Here is an 18643-nt window from a genome sequence, read left to right as displayed (position 1 = left end):
AACAGATGATATTTAGATGATAGTTCAGTCTAACACATGTGCCAGTGAACCATTAAACGTCTGTGAAACTATGCAGTTATGAAACGTAACTTTAACCTCAGCCAAACCGATTTGCTCAGTTGTAAATAAAACAGCGAAGTAAACGTGACCCGACAGACAGAACCTGAGTGAATGAAGTCCAGCGTTTAACCACTGAGAGCTAAAACTCAGCTGAGGTTTCAAAGCTGTGTGCCGGTGATTGGACATCAGCCGCTGATGAAGCTGTTCGCCTATAAAGTGCTCTGTAAGGAAACAAGCTCCAGCAGCTCTGCGCTGGAAAACACTATATTTACTTATCTTGTGCAGAAAAATGCGCTGACATTGCGTTATATCGAGCACCGGCTGCCCAGTTAAACTGTGACTATCACCAGGTAACGTAGGCGTGTTTCTTGAATTAGCAGCAGGTGTTAAACAGCTGACAGATGAGGAGGAGGATGCATGCAGGTAAACTGAGGGTCTGTTGAGCTGATCGCTGGTTTCGTGAGAAAAATGTCAGCTCGTTCTTTATGTTACAGAAGCACAGAGACACAAGACCAGGCGGAAAGAGACGATCGTTCGGTGAAAATGAGAATCTGCGAATGCAACATGTGGAACACGGAGAGTGGAATATGTAAACAAACCGGTTAACGTAACCCCCTGGGTGCACTCTGCATGCTAATTGTTAGCAGAGCTAGTGAAATCTCTGAAAACATCTGAGCACTTTTGCAAACATGTTCTATGTTCACAACCTGACCAGACATACGGCGCGACATTCGCGGCTAAAACACTGTTAAAAGTGTAGCTGGTGACAGAAAAACGGGGTATTTTAAAACTACACCACCACCATTGCTGCCTGTGATTTGATCTGCATTCTGGGATACCTGGCTGCCCCAAGTCTACACAAGCAATCGATTATCTAGGATCGACCTGTTTTGACTTACTTTGCACGGCAACCAATCAAATGTTAGAGAAGCTGCATGGGCAGCGTTAACCCCGCCTCCTGAGTTTGATGGGTGAGGCTGACAGATAAAATTATTTCATGATGAGAGCCAGGCGCCAGGACTGCCAAAATGAAATAAATAAATATATCATTAAATAATTAATTAAATGTGTCAATAATTAATTAAATGTGTCAATAATTAATTAAAATGTGAAATACATAAATAATTAATTAAATGTGTCAATAATTAATTAATTAAATGTGTCAATAATTAATTAAAATGTGAAATACATAAATAATTAATTAAATGTGTCAATAATTAATTAATTACATGTGTCATAACAATTTATTTAATTAATTAATTCCAATTTTAATTAATCCACATTTAATTAATTATTTAATGGTGTATTTAATTAATTCATTATGGCAGTCCTGGCGTTCCATAATAACCCACCATTCAGTGGTGGCTTGTAATAACATATTACCAGAAACAATATATTACAATAACCACATAGTATTTGCTTCTAATAAAATATATTTGTTTTCCTAAATTCCATAATCACTTTATGTTTAATAATCAAAGATTACTGTTAGTAGTTAGTAAGACAACAGGCTAATATCAGACTTAGCGGGAACTAAAAAATATGGAATCAGAGAATTACATTTTTCCTTTTCTGTCAAGATTGGCAGATTTAGAGAGACTGAGAAAATTAAGCTATACATAAAATCACATAAAACACATAAGCTTAGTATGGAGTCATGTCCAGACCAGATAAAGAGTTTTTACTCCATGATAAATGCTTCTTGGAGACATAGATAAGGTAGACTCATAGGTTTGTTGATATTTCATTACTTTCAGGTACACCACAATGCAAGAAGTAATAATGCAGTAATTAAAAAAAAAAAATTCTGGTGTTGTTTGCTTATTAACTCCATTAACAACATGTAGAAAAGGATGTTTAACACACTTTATTGGGTTTAGATTGGTTTAGATTGTCATATGGTAAACTTACTGACCTTGGTTTGCTGTGTAGCACAGAAGTGAGGTCAGAACTAAAGAGAAATAACATTTAGGTTAGTCTAAGCTTTGAGTTGTTTAAATTACAGCAAATTTCTGGTACAATAGTTTCCCTCTATCCATCCATCCATTCGCTTCCGCTTATCCTTTTCAGGGTCGCGGGGGGCGCTGGAGCCTATCCCAGCTGTCATAGGGCAAGAGGCAGGGTACACCCTGGACAGGTCGCCAGTCTGTCACAGGGCTAACACACAGGGACAGACAATCATGCGCGCTCACATTCACTCGCACATTCAGACCAAGTGGCAATTTGGATTATCCAATTAACCTATCCCCACAAGTTTCCCTCTATTTGCCTCATTTTACAGTGACTTAAAACATCTGTAGACTCAGTAGATTTTCAATCAACACATTTACAGCACGATTTTTAAAATCTAATGTGGCAGCATTTCAGTATGAGACTTGTGCTCATGTATATTTTTGATGAGTCCTGTGTAAATTCCATGTGTTTTTTTGTAAATGTTTGTCAAACTATTTCTTTCCTTCATAATAAATTCTTGTGTGGACCGATGATGTTGCCTGTGTAGCTGCATTCTGCAGCTGAAAGCACAGCTGGAGCCAGTTATCGCTGACAAATCGCTGGACTTTGGTGCATGTACCTCAAAGGGTCTTAAGGTTGCATTTGCTAGGGCAGGCTTTGTATGCAGCTATACCTTTTCTCTTTTCCTTTATTACAGGAATCATTTCCTCTGAACCTTCTTCCAACTACTCTGCTAAATTGATGTTCGTCTTGCCAAAAGTGGACATTGCAGAATTGTAGATGGTGTTTTTGAAGTCCATTTTCATTCATTATCCCCATACCAAACTTTTCTTCTTTCTGTTGCTTGATGTGCATTTGTTAATCCACTTGTTGGGGTCTTCCACTTGACTTTTTTTGTTCCATAACCCTCAGGATCATTAAGAATTTCCAAATGACTGTCTTACTAAGTCCAACCTCAGCAGCGATGGAGCGCTGTGAGAGATCCTGCTTAAGCAGTTCAACAACCCTCCACGTTCAAAAAGGGAATGTTGGTTTTTTTTGCCGTTGCCATCAGAATATCATGACACAGCCTGACAGAAAACTACAATGAATCCACATTTTTACACAGAATTGGCTTTTTAATGGCATGTGGTCCTAAACTTTTCATCAGCTGTGAAAGCAGCCTGTTTCAGTTCAAGCGTTGTTTTCAATACATGCTTTTTTGCCATTTTTCAAGTGGTTTTAAACTTTTGATCGCAACTGTATAAAAAGAAATATGGTATCTAACCAAATGCTTACTCTGCATTACCTTGGCCTCCAGTAACACTGTGAGAAATCTTGGAATCATTTTTGACCATGATATGTCCTTCAAAGCACATATTACAAAATATGTAGGACTGTTTTCTTCCATTTGAACAACATCTCTAAAGTTAGAAATATCCTGTCTCAGAGTGACGCTGAAAAACTAGTTCATGCATTTATTACTTCCAGGCTGGACGACTGTAATTCATTATTATCAGGATGTCCTAAAAACTCCCTGAAAAGCCTTCAGTTAATCCAAAATGCTGCAGCAAGAGTCCTGACAGGGACTAGAAAGAGAGAGCATATTTCTCCTGTTTTGGCTTCGCTTCATTGGCTTCCTGTTAAATCCAGAATTGAATTCAAAATCCTGCCCCTCACATACAAGGTCTTGAATAATCAGGCCCCATCTTATCTTAACCACATAAAACCATATCACCCTATTAGAGCACTTCGCTCTCGCTCTGCAGGCCTACTTGTTGTTCCTAGAGTATTTAAAAGTAGAATGGGAGGGAGAGCCTTCAGTTTTCAGGCCCCTCTTCTGTGGAACCAGCTTCCAGTTTGGATTCAGGAGAAAAACACACACTCTATTTTTAAACTTCAAACTTTCCGCTTTGATAGAACATATAGTTAGGGCTGGATCAGGTGACCCTGAATCATTCTTTAGTTAAATTTAGTTGAATTTCAGCCAAGACTTGGCTAATGGGGCCTTCCCATGATGCACCAGGTGTTTCTTTTTCTTTTACATTCACCTGTATCACTCATTTTTTTTATGCACCTCTGTGCATTTAATTATTAGTTATTATTAATCTCTGGCTCTCTTCCACCACATGTCATTTCTTTCCCACTGTTGCTAAAGCACTTGCTCACAGTGGGTGATATGATTGTTGGGATTTTCTGTTTTCTTTGTAGTATTGTAGGGTCTTTACCTTACAAGATAAAGCATCTTGAGGAAACTGTTGATTATTTGGCACTATATAAACAAAATTGAATTGAATTGAAAATTAAGTAAGTACAACTTGTTAGAGTAGTTTTAATGAACCAATTTTTGTTTTAATTTGCAACAGCCATTAAAAATTGGAAATGTTTTGCTGCCCACTGAAGGTAAAACACAACTCTAGTCTTTGCACAAGCTGATCCCTTCCAACCCGTTCTCACTCCCAAAGCGTAACATTTTACGCTAGGTGACAAATCGTCACCATATTACGTTTTCGGCTACCCACCACGTTCCTAAATGACGACCTCGGGAAAAGAGGAAATATGAGAACCGTCTGGACTGAACCTACACATGTTCGCTCTTTTTCTTCAAATCGCTTAGAAACACGCTATTTAACATCATTAAAGTCCTGGTTACGGTCTGGAATAAGGTTATGGTTAGGGCTAGGGATAAGGTTAGGTTTAGGGCTGGAATACAGGGCTGGAACGTCTATTACCGCGGGAGCGTCATTGCACTGGATTCCAGCCATAACCCACCGCGTACCATAAGAACGCCGAAGGTCTCCTTTCGCGTTCCTCAGGAACGCCGCGGGACGTGACAAAACGTCGACATGTTACGCCTCGGGAGTGAGAACGCTCTGTCCCTTCAGTTATTCTCATTTTTGTTTGTTGAGGTTGGCTCTCCGTTAAAAGCTTTGTTTCCATCACTTGTCAGCCAGAACTTTATCCTAGTTATTTTCCACTAAAGGCAAATATGAATTGATAAGATGACTTCATGGCTAATAATAGTAAAGAAAATTAAAATGTATAAATTACAGATTACTGATATTAGATCTAAAGATATAAATCCCTGATCAAAAAAGTTGCACTCTCATCCTTAATAATATAATGTTAAAGTTATGGTCCAAGACCATAATTCTCAAAGATAAAAATAATTAGAAAAATGAATAAATGAAATTAAATGTGATACACACCTTCTTCTAAATCTAAATATTCTAAGTCATATTGCTGTTGTTTATTATATATTTTTATACCAGCAGTCTTTCACTGTTTAGCCGAATGCAGAAACCACTAAACTATGGAGCCGCTATATCGTTTCATATTACATAATTTTCTATATGAAAGGATTGCAATAAATTGTCTTTTGAGAAAGAAAAGTGATTATGATATGACATGGATCTTTTAACAAAGAGAAACTTGAATATACCGCTTTAAGACCTATCATCGCAGACTCTTAAATGATGAATTGAATTGTTATTATTAATCTATGTGTGTGTTCATTTCCCTCCTTTTTCAAACATGTGCATTCTACACTTGCATTGTTACTTCATTAAAAAATAAAAATGTTCTGAAATTATTTCATTGTTTCTACTGTTGATTATTTATTTTCTAATGCTAATCAGTAATTTAAAAAAAAATTCTGTAGAAAAAGTCTGGTTCTTTAACTGATGTGGTCTAAATATAATTAATTAAGTTTGGAAATTAAAGGTTATACTCACAGAGCAGCTTCTGAAGAGATGCTGGGTTCATTTTCCTTCCCAAGAACTTACTGAGCTAAACACTTTTTTTGGACACAGCAGTTAAACCAACTTCCTTCCTCTTTGTAAGTTAGGTTCCGATGCTGGAAATGCAACAGTTGTTCGTTTGCATTACTAGAACAGAGGTATTTGATGGTTTGATGTGACTTTAGTACTATATTGTGTTCTGTCAGGTTTCCTCCTACTTTTTAACATAAACCACAAAAGATCATATTGACTGAGTGGATAGCTCTGCTAGGTAGAAAGTGTCTTTGTTTTCTAGTCGGGGCTGCTTGTCTCTGCTCTTTTACGATGCAAGAATTGCAGGATAAAAGACACATAGCAACACATTAGGACCAGACATCAAAACAGTTACACATTTTTTTCATCACCAGATTAATATATGTAAACTCCAGCGGCAACATCGATTTTACATGACGTTTGCGCTGTCCAGACTTCACAACAAGGTTTAACAATTGGCACATAAAACATATCCAACATTTTATAATGTAAATGCAACAATGAATGAAAATGTGTCACGTCCATACATTGTTCATGGTTACCATCTTATATGGAAAGACACCTTTGTGACAATGAAGACTGGTTCCACCCTTCCCACCCCCCACCGGTTTTATCAATTTAGCTTTGTGTGCTTTCTGATGAAAGAGGTAGAGTTTGCAGCACTTGACCACAAATGCCACAGGCAAAGGTGTTCTAGCTTCTGATTGGGTAGTGCAATCACAAGGACACGAGAAAGGAAGTTTTATGGTGAGTTGTTGATTGTGTGGTCAAGAGAGCAGGTTTTGCTCAAGGAAGTCATCTATCTCAGAAAACCTGTTTCTTTTAATATGAGTGCTTCACTACCTCACACATATATACAGGGAGTGCAGAATTATTTGGCAAATGAGTATTTTGTCCACATCATCCTCTTCATGCATGTTGTCTTACTCCAAGCTGTCTAGGCTCGAAAGCCTACTACCAATTAAGCATATTAGGTGATGTGCATCTCTGTAATGAGACGAGGTGTGGTCTAATGACATCAACACCCTATATCAGGTGTGCATAATTATTAGGCAACGTCCTTTCCTTTGGCAAAACAGGTCAAAAGAAGGACTTGACAGGCTCAGAAAAGTCAAAAATAGTGAGATATCTTGCAGAGGGATGCAGCAGTCTCAAAATTGCAAAGCTTCTGAAGCGTGATCATCGAACAATCAAGCGTTTCATTCAAAATAGTCAACAGGGTCGCAAGAAGCGTGTGGAAAAACCAAGGTGCAAAATAACTGCCCATGAACTGAGAAAAGTCAAGCGTGCAGCTGCCAAGATGCCACTTGCCACCAGTTTGGCCATATTTCAGAGCTGCAACATCACTGGAGTGCCCAAAAGCACAAGGTGTGCAATACTCAGAGACATGGCCAAGGTAAGAAAGGCTGAAAGACGACCACCACTGAACAAGACACACAAGCTGAAACGTCAAGACTGGGCCAAGAAATATCTCAAGACTGGTTTTTCTAAGGTTGTATGGACTGATGAAATGAGAGTGAGTCTTGATGGGCCAGATGGATGGGCCCGTGGCTGGATTGATAAAGGGCAGAGAGCTCCAGTCCGACTCAGACGCCAGCAAGGTGGAGGTGGAGTACTGGTTTGGGCTGGTATCATCAAAGATGAGCTTGTGGGGCCTTTTCGGGTTGAGGATGGAGTCAAGCTCAACTCCCAGTCCTACTGCCAGTTTCTGGAAGTCACCTTCCTCAAGCAGTGGTACAGGAAGAAGTCTGCATCCTTCAAGAACAACATGATTTTCATGCAGGACAATGCTCCATCACACGCGTCCAAGTACTCCACAGCGTGGCTGGCAAGAAAGGGTATAAAAGAAGAAAAACCAATGACATGGCCACCTTGTTCACCTGATCTGAACCCCATTGAGAACCTGTGGTCCATCATCAAATGTGAGATTTACAAGGAGGGAAAACAGTACACCTCTCTGAACAGTGTCTGGGAGGCTGTGGTTGCTGCTGCACGCAATGTTGATGGTGAACAGATCAAAACACTGACAGAATCCATGGATGGCAGGCTTTTGAGTGTCCTTGCAAAGAAAGGTGGCTATATTGGTCGCTGATTTGTTTTTGTTTTGTTTTTGAATGTCAGAAATGTATATTTGTGAATGTGGAGATGTTATATTGGTGTCACTGGTAAAAAGAAATAATTGAAATGGGTATATATTTGTTTTTTGTTAAGTTGCCTAATAATTATGCACAGTAATAGTCACCTGCACACACAGATATCCCCCTAAAATAGCTAAAACTAAAAACAAACTAAAAACTACTTCCAAAAACATTCAGCTTTGATATTAATGAGTTTTTTGGGTTCATTGAGAACATGGTTGTTGTTCAATAATAAAATTATTCCTCAAAAATACAACTTGCCTAATAATTCTGCACTCCCTGTAGATGATAGCAAGGATGAATCAGCTGATGCAGCAAATGACATTTTCTGTAGAAAGTAGAAAATGCTAGTTGTTGAGCACTGATGAGCAGCGCCTTGATGAGCTTTCTACCTCTTCAGTTTAGGTAACCACGTTAGTATGCTAACAAGCTTGCTAAAAGAAGCCTGCCTGTCACCTGGCATGTTGATTTGATAGCAACATATAAAATCTTTAATGATCTGTTGTAAATAGCAAAACAAACATGTTAACTTTTGGTAACATATTTTGTTATAGAGTGGGGGCAGACAGAAATGTAAAGGGGGCACATGGTGGCAATGGAGGCAGGAAAGGGGTTGGGTAGGGTGCTGTGGATAACTGTTTTTGTCATGTAATTGGATTGCACTTTGTCAGGCCTCTACCCTAAGACCTGACTAACTTGGGTGTCCCACATGAAGGCTAAGTTTCTGCTGGTCTAGCTCTTAGGGTCACTGAGGTGTACATGTCACACAGTGGAAAATTGTGTTTTTATATTTTGTTTTGGATCAGACTGTGTTGGTACAGGGTGTCGATTTTATTTGCATGATTTTATTGTAATAGTGATATTGCATGTTTGTTTATTGATATTCCTATTGCATGATTTTATCTCCATATTTATAGTGTGTGTTTAGTGTTGATTGAACAATATGCTTTTTTTATTCCACTGTGGATTAAGCGGACAATTGTAGGCACCTGTGAGGTGGGGGCGTTCCCCGAGGTGGCCTATCAGCCACCAAACGGACTTAAGGGAGATAGTGAGCGCAAAGACTGAAAAAAGAGAGACACACGAAAAGTGAAGAGCTGGAAAACAAAACATGTGCAAGCCAGCATATGAGAAGAAGGACCTCCGGCCTGACTGTGGGGCGCCACGAGACATTCGGCGATCGGCCAGCATAACCCGGCGATCCAGTCCCGACGGACAGAATAGCGACCGTGGGAGGCGACGCGTGAAATCCACAGTAGGGCAGGGGTACGCCTCTGTCTGCATCTGTGAGTATCGCTCTCCCACTGTTGGGCGCTAGGAGTAGCTTTGCCGGGGAAGGGTAACAGCGGCTGCGCTGACAACGTTGCTGGCCCGTGTCTGTTGTTTCAGGGCGGAGCTACGAGGGAGGTCGTGCGCGGAGGTGGAGAGTGGCTGGACTGCACGATTGCGCACAGTCAGGTGGAGATAGGAGCCTCCTCCCTGGTCTTCTGCTGGCGAGATTCCGCATCCCGGAAGAGGAGTTCCTCTCCTGTCTCTTTCAGCTCAGGAGAATTTGCCCGTGTGTTGCTGGACTGGGAGAATTAGGACCCTGGGGGGGAGTTTTTAGTATCGGGAAAAACATTCATTTTGCTTTGTGTTTTTAGCATTTAATCATTCCTGCCGGCAGGGTTTTTAGCGGGTTGTAAACACGATTTTTATTGTATACTGGGATTTTAGCTTGTATTTGGGGTTCTGACTGTGTTTTATCCTGAAAATAAATGGTGTGTTTGAAGCCAGCTAAATTTCTGTGCTCTGAGCGCTGACCCACTCACTCCCCTTTCGGCTTGTATAGACGTGGTGGTGAAGATTTAGTTCCACCAGTTTAGCGGCTACACACAAACCCCTGACCATGTTAACTGAAAAACAAAACAACAAAAAATAAATTAAAATATTGTTCATCAGATTCTATTTAGTATTTATTTATTTATTGTCATTGTCAAGAACAATGAAATTGCGTTTGGGGCTTCCATACAACCCAAAAAAAAGAAGAAAATAATAAATACCCCTTAAAACCCAAGTGTACATATTTAACCCAGTGTGACTCCAATGCAATAAGACAATCCTTAGCAATAATGTTCGTAGAAATTCAGACAAAGACCTGAGAAACATGACAAAATACAACAATGCAACCCATTCAATATTATTGTACTGTGAGATATGATATCAGATATGATAGTTATCTATTTAAGAAAGAGGGGGGGGGGGGGCAGGAGGGGGAAGAGAATAAAGATATGATGCACCAATGCAGACCAGTTCATTGCTATTAAGAAGTTGGATATGGTTATTGTCCGTGAGAGGGGGGCAGAGAGTTCAGGAGCCTCACAGCCTGTGGATACAGGCTGTTGGCCAGTCTGGATGTTCTGGCCTGTATAGACCTGTACCTTCTCCCTGAGGGCAGCAGATGGAAAAGGTGGCGCGCAGGGTGATGTTGGTCCCGCAGGATACTGTGCACCCTCCTCAGACAGCGAGTGGGGAAGATATTACTGATCTCTGGCAGACTTGTTCCAATAATTCTGCCAGCTTCTTTCACCACCCGCTGGAGTGCTTGCTGATCGGCCTTGGTGCAGCTGGGGAACCACACTAGAAATCCATACATCAGAACGCTGCTGATGGCACAGTTGTAGAAGTTCAACATCAGAGATCTGGGAATGTGTGCGCTCCGCAGTCTCCTCAGGTAGTAGAGGCGCTGTTGGGCCTTCCGTGCAACTGAGGTGATATGGTTGCCCCAGGACAGGTCCTCGGTCACAGTTACCCCCAAGAATTTAAAACTGCTCACCCTCTCCACCGCCTCACTGCCAATGAAGAGAGGCAGATGGTTGTTATGACCCCTCTTCCGGAAATCTACAATGATCTCCTTGGTCTTTTTGGTGTTTAAGACCAAGTTATTGTCGTGGCACCATGACTCTAGTTGTTGCACCTCTGTCCTATAGTTTGTCTCATCATTGTTGGATATAAGTCCGAGCACTGTGGTGTCATCTGCAAACTTAACAATGAGATTGGACGCGCAGGAGGAAATACAGTCATGGGTGAAGAGAGTGTATAGCAGAGGGCTCAGAACACACCCCTGAGGGGCCCGGCCGCCTTCCTGGTGTTAATGCTCCGGAACACACGCCTCAGCTCATGAGTGCTCAGGACCGGAGCAGGGTCGGTTGAGGGGAGAGGGGACAGGACAGGGTCGGTGTTCTCCCTATCAAAACGGGCATAAAAGAGATTTAGATCCTCAGCCAGAGTAGAACTGTCGGCTGAGGATGATGGTGTTCTTCTTTTGTAGTCCGTGATAGCCCTGATGCCCTCCCAGACCTGCCTTGGGTTTGTGTTGTTCTCAAACCTGGCCTCGATACGCCTCCTGTGCTGCTGCTTGGCAGTCTTGATGCCTCTTCTCAGGTTGGCCCTGGCAGCACTGTATGCCTCCTGGTCCCCGGATTTGAAAGCGTTGTTCCTTGTTCGAATAAGTTGTTGAACTCCGTGTGTCATCCAGGGTGGATTATTAGGGAACACACGGAATCGTTTCCAAGTTGTTACATTGTCCACACAGAAACAGATGTAGTCCAAGACAGTGGAGGTGTAACTGTCCAATGCGACACGATTGTCAGTGTCCTGCACCTTGAATACATCCCAGTCTGTGCAGTGGAAACAGTCCTGAAGCATCGGAATAGCATCCTGCGGCCATGTTCTCACGGTTTTGGTTGTAATCCCAGTGCTCTTGATCTTTTGTGTGTATATTGGGTGTAGCAGAAGGGAGAGATGGTCTGACAGACCCAGGTGGGGATAAGCCTGGGCTCTGTACGCATTCGCCATGTTGGTGTACACCTGGTCCAACGTTCTATCTCCTCTGGTAGCACACTTCACATTACGGTGGAAATTGTGAAGTACAGATTTCAGGTCCGCGTGGTTAAAATCCCCAGCCGCAATAGAGACACTGTCCGGGTGTGCTACCAGGCTGTTATTGATGCTGCTGCTCAATTGTGCTAACGCTAGCTTAGCATTAGCATCTGGTGGAATGTAAACAGCGCAGATGTAAACGGCAGAAAATTCCCGAGGGAGATAGAATGGACGGCACTTTAACACCAACAGTTCTACCTCTGTACTGCACAGTCTTTCCGTTACCGTGACGTTTGTGCACCAAAGGTTGTTAATATAGATGCACAGCCCCCTGCCAGTCTTCTTACCCGAGTCCGCAGACCTGTCGGCTCGATAGGCGGTGCGGCCTGCTAGATCGATAGCCGCATCGGGAATGGCGCTGTCCAGCCAGGTTTCAGTGAAAATCATGCACGAACAGTTATTAAAAGTCCGTCGAGTGGGGATAGATTGGCGACTTCCGGAAGGAGAAACCAAGATGGACGTGTAGTTGGGAGTCTGGCAGCAAACTTTTCTAATTAACCCCCCAAATTCAAGAAGATACACAATTATTCGTGATTCTTGACTGGGATGAGTGGGGGTAAGAAGACGAGAAGTCACAAAAAGCGAGCAGCATACCAAGAATATAAAGAAATGGATAACTCTGATCAACGGCGGGACTCCGAGAGTTTTAGCGAAATGTTAAAAGACATCAAGATGGAGCTGCAATCATTTCGCGCTGAAAGTAAACAAGATATGCTAAAAATTAGAGAAGAGTTGAAACAAGACATGAGAGTTGAGTTGGCATTATTGAAAACAGAAGTCTATCAAAGCATCTCTGCAAATACTGAAAAAGCCAACACACTTGAGCGTAAATTGACAGAAGCAGAGACACGAATAGCGGAAGCGGAGAAATTAAACGCAGCCATGAAAGATGCTTTAATCAAAGTTATGGAAAACTACAAATCTATACAAAGAAAGATGACGGATTTGGAAGGACGATCCAGGAGGAATAATATTCGACTTTACGGAGTCCCGGAAGGAGTAGAAGGTGAATCGATGCCACAGTTCGTGGAAGATTTATTGAAAAAAGCTCTTTCATTGCCACAGGATATGAGACTACGGATACAACGAGCCCATAGAGCGTTGACGGGAAAACCGGGTCAGAATGCGCCGCCCAGGTCAATAATAATAAATTTTCAGGAATACATATGTAAGGAGGACATCTTGAAAAGAGCCTGGGCTGGCAAAGTGGAGTATGAAGGTCAGCATATATCATTTGACCATGATTATGCCACAGAGGTGGCCCAGAAACGTCGGGAATATGGGAACATCAAAAGGGCATTGAAAGAAAAAGGCGTCAGATTCCAAACACCGCTGGACAAAATTCGTATCCATTGGGATACGGGTGTACGAACCTACGGCAGCGCAAGGGAGGCTGCGCTTGAGCTGAGAAAGAGAGGATACACTGTGCAGCTGCCAGGAGCAGATTCAACGGATTTGGGACCGGAGATGGAGCATCTTTTACGAGCAACAGTGCGGCAGTGAATCGGCGCAGTAAGAGGATAATACAAGCTGCTCTCAAGACATGAAGATCTCATCTATGTCACTCAAGGTATCGATTATTTTTCCCACGGGATTACTTAACTTTAGAACTGTGAGTCCTCAATTATTCTCTACCCGGGGTTTCCCCCTTTCCCCCTTTTTCCCTTTTTTTTTTTTTTTTCTTCTTCTCCTTCCTCTTCCGAGAGTGACAATCTATTCCTAAGTGTGAGAACAACGATCAAAAAAAGAGCACCTACTGAATAGTTTAATACAAAGTAGACTTCGCTGTGACTTTAAATATCGCTGCCAGAGATTGTTGGACTTTTGGATGTGTGAAACATTATGTATCACCGCCAAGGAGGGGCCCTCTGTGAAGAGACTTTCTCCTCAGCCTGCCAACGGGGATTCGGGGTGGGAAGCGTTCACCCCAACGTGGAAGTCGGGTGTTATAGGGGTTGTTTGTTTTTTTGTTTTTTGTTTTTTGTTTTTTTTTTTTATTTTGCACTGTTGTAATGGTATATGGTGGTTGGCCAAATGTCAAGGCCACAATTTTTTGTTGTCTGGAGAATTACGATCTACAATCGCGTGGATTACATGCCTTTTAATAATATAAAACTGGTGTCACTAAATGTGAATGGTCTGAATAACCCAATCAAAAGAAGTAAAGTGGTAACAAAACTCAAAAAAGAAAAGGCACAGGTAATATTCTTGCAGGAGACTCACCTGCCCCAACAGGAACATGAAAAATTGAAAAGATTTGGTTATAAAAACACCTATTACAATTCCTACAGACAAAGTCAGAAAAGAGGAGTAGCTATTTTAATAGCAAACTCTGTACAATTTGAATGCCACAAAGAAGTGTCTGATAAAGAGGGTAGATACTTACTAATTAAAGGGAAATTGGAAAATAAACTAGTTACCCTGGTTAATATCTACGCCCCACCAGGAAGTAAGAAAAGTGATTACAAAGATTTATTCAATTTAGTGACACAAGAATCTGAAGGTCCGGTGATATGTGCAGGGGATTACAATGTTGTGCTAAATCGGGATATTGACACTACCAGTGCTGCAACATGTAAACATCGTTTGTCTAATTTTATGAATACAATATTACAAGAGGTGGGACTGATTGATGTATGGAGAACACGTAATCCTCAAACCAGGGACTACACCCACTACTCTGCACCTCATGCCACATATTCGAGAATTGATTATTTTCTAATTAATATTGAAGAACTTCATAATGTTACAGATTGTAAAATAGGTGTGGCAGATGTCTCAGACCATAGTTTGATTAGTCTAGAAATCAGTCTCGATAATAGGAAAATACATACAGCATGGAGACTTAATTTGGGTATTTTAAATAGGGATGAACATGTTAAGAAAATTAAAGAAGATATAAAAATGTATATAGAAGACAATGATACCGGAGATGTGAGCCCAACTATACTTTGGGATGCATTAAAGGCAGTCTTAAGGGGAAAACTCATAGCCCTAACAGCAGCACAAAAAAAAGCGCGACTGGCCCTATATAAAAATTTGATAGAAAAACTTAAACATCTGGAGAGGGAACATAAACTACTTAAAAATCCTGAAATTCTAGAAGAAATATCAGACATCAGAAACCAAATTGATGAATTACTAAAAGAAGAAGTAGAAAAAAAGGCTAGGTATATGCAACAAACCTATTACGAATCAGGGCCCAAAGCAACTAAAATACTTGCCAGTAGACTGCGTAAAAAGCAGAGATCAAGGATTATTGATAAAGTAAGAAATTTGGATAGTAACAAATTACACTATATGCCTAATGAGATAGAAAATGAATTTAAAAAATATTACACGAGACTGTATTCACAACCGGCAGCCGCAGACCTTGAGACAATAAAAAATTTTCTTGACCCGCTGGATCTGCCCTCCATAGGAGATACCCAAAACAAGTTACTGATTTCACAGATTACAGATAAGGAACTAGATACAGTTATTGCCGAACAAAAAACAAATAAAGCCCCAGGAAGCGATGGCTTTCAGGCTGAATTTTACAAAGTTTTCAAAGAAGAACTCAAGCCACTTCTTCTATCTTGCTTCAACTGGACTCTGAATCAGGGAATAGCTCCACCATCATGGGGAGAAGCTATTATAACAATCTTACCCAAAGAAGGAAAAAACAAAGAATACTGCAAGAATTATAGACCCATTTCCCTCCTAAATAACGACTATAAATTGTACGCTTCGATCATTAGCAAAAGACTCCAAAAATTTGTACCAGATCTGATAGAAGTGGATCAAACTGGATTCATCAAGGGACGTCAGGCACAGGACAATATAAGGAGAGTCCTTCACATTATTGACAATGCAGAAAAAACGAATATCAGTACTGTGTTAATTAGCTTAGATCAAGAAAAGGCATTTGATAGCGTAAGCTGGCTCTTCCTATTTGGAGTATTGGAAAAATTCGGGTTTAAGGACAGCTCAATACAATGTATAAGGACAATCTATAATCAACCTACAGCTAGAATCAAGGTGAATGGTAGTCTGACAGATAGAATTCGGCTATATAGAGGTACAAAACAGGGCTGTGTCTTGTCACCAATTCTTTTTGCTTTATATGTTGAGCCACTAGCACAAGCAGTGCGACAACATTCAAAGTTGGAGGGGGTATCCCTTGCTGGACAAAAACACCTTATTGGATTGTTTGCTGATGACGTTATTATTTTTCTACAAAACCCTGACAAGTGCTTCCCAATTTTGATGCAACTATTCTATACCTTTGAATACTTATCAGGCTATAAAATTAATGTATCCAAAACACAAATTCTATCATTCAATTATATACCCTCCCAAAAGATCAGAGACGAATACAAATTAAATTGGCACTCGAACAACATGAAATATTTGGGCGTAACCTTGACAAAATCATTATCAGATATGGCGGACATAAACTATAATCAGGTGGAGGGCAACATTAGAAAAGATCTAGAACGGTGGTCGGCAACACCTACAAACTTCTACTCAAGAATCCAAATAATAAAGATGAATGTTCTCCCAAGACTGTTATACATGTTTCAGTCACTCCCACTTCCTATATCTCAAAAAAAATTCAAAATATGGGACAAGGTTTATTTGGGGTGGGAAGAAGCCCAGAATAAGACTAACAACACTGCAACTCCCGAAGCGCAAAGGAGGGATGGCCTTGCCGAACCTAAGGGAATACTTCTATGCAGCCCAACTCAGACCACTTGCTGGTTGGTGTAGACCAGAATATGAGGCAAGATGGAAGGAAATTGAGAAAGAAATCGAGGGAAACAACATTCAGATTTTTATCTCTGACAAACATTTAATGACAAAGAATAAAAGTGGAATGAATCAAATTGTGAAATTTACATTAGACATATGGCACACAGTAATAGAAAAATGTCAGTTAAAAGAACAATTATTTATACTCAGATGGTTTAGACATGATAAAAATTTCAAGGCAGGACAATTGGACCAAACATTCAAACAGTGGGAACTAAAAGGGATTACAGCAGTTTGTACCCTTATGAAAAACGGAGGACTAATGAGTTTCCAACAACTAAAAAACAAATACAAATTGGAAAATAGAGATTTCTTTAGATATTTGCAAGTTAGGGACTACTACACAAAACAAATAAAATCTGACTGGCTTGGTAAACCACTGGGGGTTGTCGGAAAAGTAAAAGATTGCTATGAAAATAAACAATTTAAAACTATTTCCACCTTCTATAGGTCATTAGAAGAAAATAGACAAGATTCAACACTCTATATTAAAAAGAAATGGGAAGTTGAACTGACCATAAAAATAACAGAGAAAGAATGGCTCAATATGTGTGAATTGCAACACAGTACAACTAATTCGCCGTTGTGGAGGGAATTTTGTTGGAAAAATTTGACACGTTTTTTCATTACACCCAAAATAAAAAGCAAACTGACCTCAAGTTTACAAAATTGTTGGAGATTGTGTGGAGAAATGGAAGCGGATCATTCTCATGTATTCTGGAAATGCATTAAAATTAAAAAGTATTGGGAAGACTTAAAAATGAATATGGATAATATTTTGAGTTATACATTCCCAAATACTTGCCAAGTGATGTATCTAGGAAACATAAAAGAATACACACAAAAAGAGGACGTGTATTTAGTCAAAATAATTCTGGCCGCAACAAAAAAAGCAATTACAAAGAAGTGGTTACATCCAGATCCTCCCACCCAGCGGGATTGGATCAGTATTGTAGAGGATATCTCAGAGATGGAAAAAATAACACTCAACATTAGACTGATGGGAGGTAAATACGACAGACTATGGAGGAAGTGGAAAACATTCAGAAGTGACACAAATGAAATAACATAATAGGTTTTCTTTTTTTTTTTCCTGCAATGTGATAAATGGAGAAAGATATGTAAACTCCAGACTCTATGTTTGTTTATATGTATGTCTGTTTGTTATTTTCTTTACTGTATGTCCACAATGTCAAAATAACCTATAAAAATCAAAGTAAAAAAAAAAAAAAAAAGTCCGTCGAGTGGCGATCTGCAGTCGTATTTCATCCAGTTTGTAACGGATTGAACGGGCGTTGGAGAGGAATATGATCGGGAGTGGTGGTTTAAACGGACTAGTCTTTAGCCGTGCCCACAGGCCTCCCCGCTTGCCTCTCTTCTGCCTCCGATCGCAACGTCTCCTCCTGCGGCTTGCTGTTGCGGGTAGCCCCGGGGGCGTTGCTTAACGATCTCCGGGGGGATGAGATACTCGGATGTTAGTTGAAGATCTCCACGGCTTAGTTGTAGTAGATCATCTCTGTTGTATTGAAGTAACCCCAGACTGTGTGAAATAATACACAGTACCACCAAAAGTGCAAAAGTGTAGGAGCTCCGGGCCGCTGCGTCTGTGCGCGCCGCCATCTGGTCATGGTGTAACCTAACACCTAAAAACATGACATTTACCATAATTGGATGGCCTATATCAAATATATTCAAGCCCAACAATAGTACTTCTCACTATTGCCAACATTAACAAAACTAAAAGGGTAGGCCAAGTCATTTTAAAAAAAGGCAATTCACCAAGTCTTCAAAAATAAAACAGAAAAATTTAGTAAAAAAAAAAGTTAAATAAATAAAATAAAGAATAAAATACATTATTCATCTAGATCTTTAGAAACAGCAGCATAAAATCGGTCTTAATTGCCTAATTCTCGAATAACTTCTCAAAATAAAGTAAGAATAAAATAACCCTGCCTAGTGAGAAACCTGACACCGGGTCGTTTGCATACTAACAACGATTCGGTATTTAGCTGGGGTGAGTGCTGC

The 18643-nt window shown here is 40.4% G+C and overlaps 2 protein-coding genes across 2 annotated transcripts in view; one reads left to right on the top strand and one right to left on the bottom strand.

The window, feature by feature from the left end:
- LOC147334363 (low affinity immunoglobulin gamma Fc region receptor III-like) overlaps positions 1 to 18643 on the top strand; it is a 529842-nt gene that overhangs the window by 46113 nt on the left and 465086 nt on the right. The gene's annotated exons all lie outside the window — the stretch shown is intronic.
- The window catches only part of LOC147334389 (uncharacterized), a 49266-nt gene that overhangs the window by 19968 nt on the left and 10655 nt on the right, over positions 1 to 18643 (bottom strand). The window contains exon 3 of the mRNA XM_086287758.1: positions 1976 to 2011. Coding sequence (XP_086143884.1) covers positions 1976 to 2011 — 36 coding nt within the window. The remainder of the gene's footprint in view (positions 1 to 1975; positions 2012 to 18643) is intronic.

This window comes from Aulonocara sp. 'chitande type north' Nkhata Bay, linkage group LG3 (genome assembly GCF_057382095.1).
Source record: "Aulonocara sp. 'chitande type north' Nkhata Bay isolate Kocher_YH1m ecotype deep benthic linkage group LG3, A_spYH_male_GT1.1, whole genome shotgun sequence".
In the NCBI taxonomy this organism is placed as follows: domain Eukaryota; kingdom Metazoa; phylum Chordata; class Actinopteri; order Cichliformes; family Cichlidae; genus Aulonocara; species Aulonocara sp. 'chitande type north' Nkhata Bay.
Note: the sequence above shows the minus strand (reverse complement) of the source record. Positions and strands in the feature narration are given on the sequence as shown.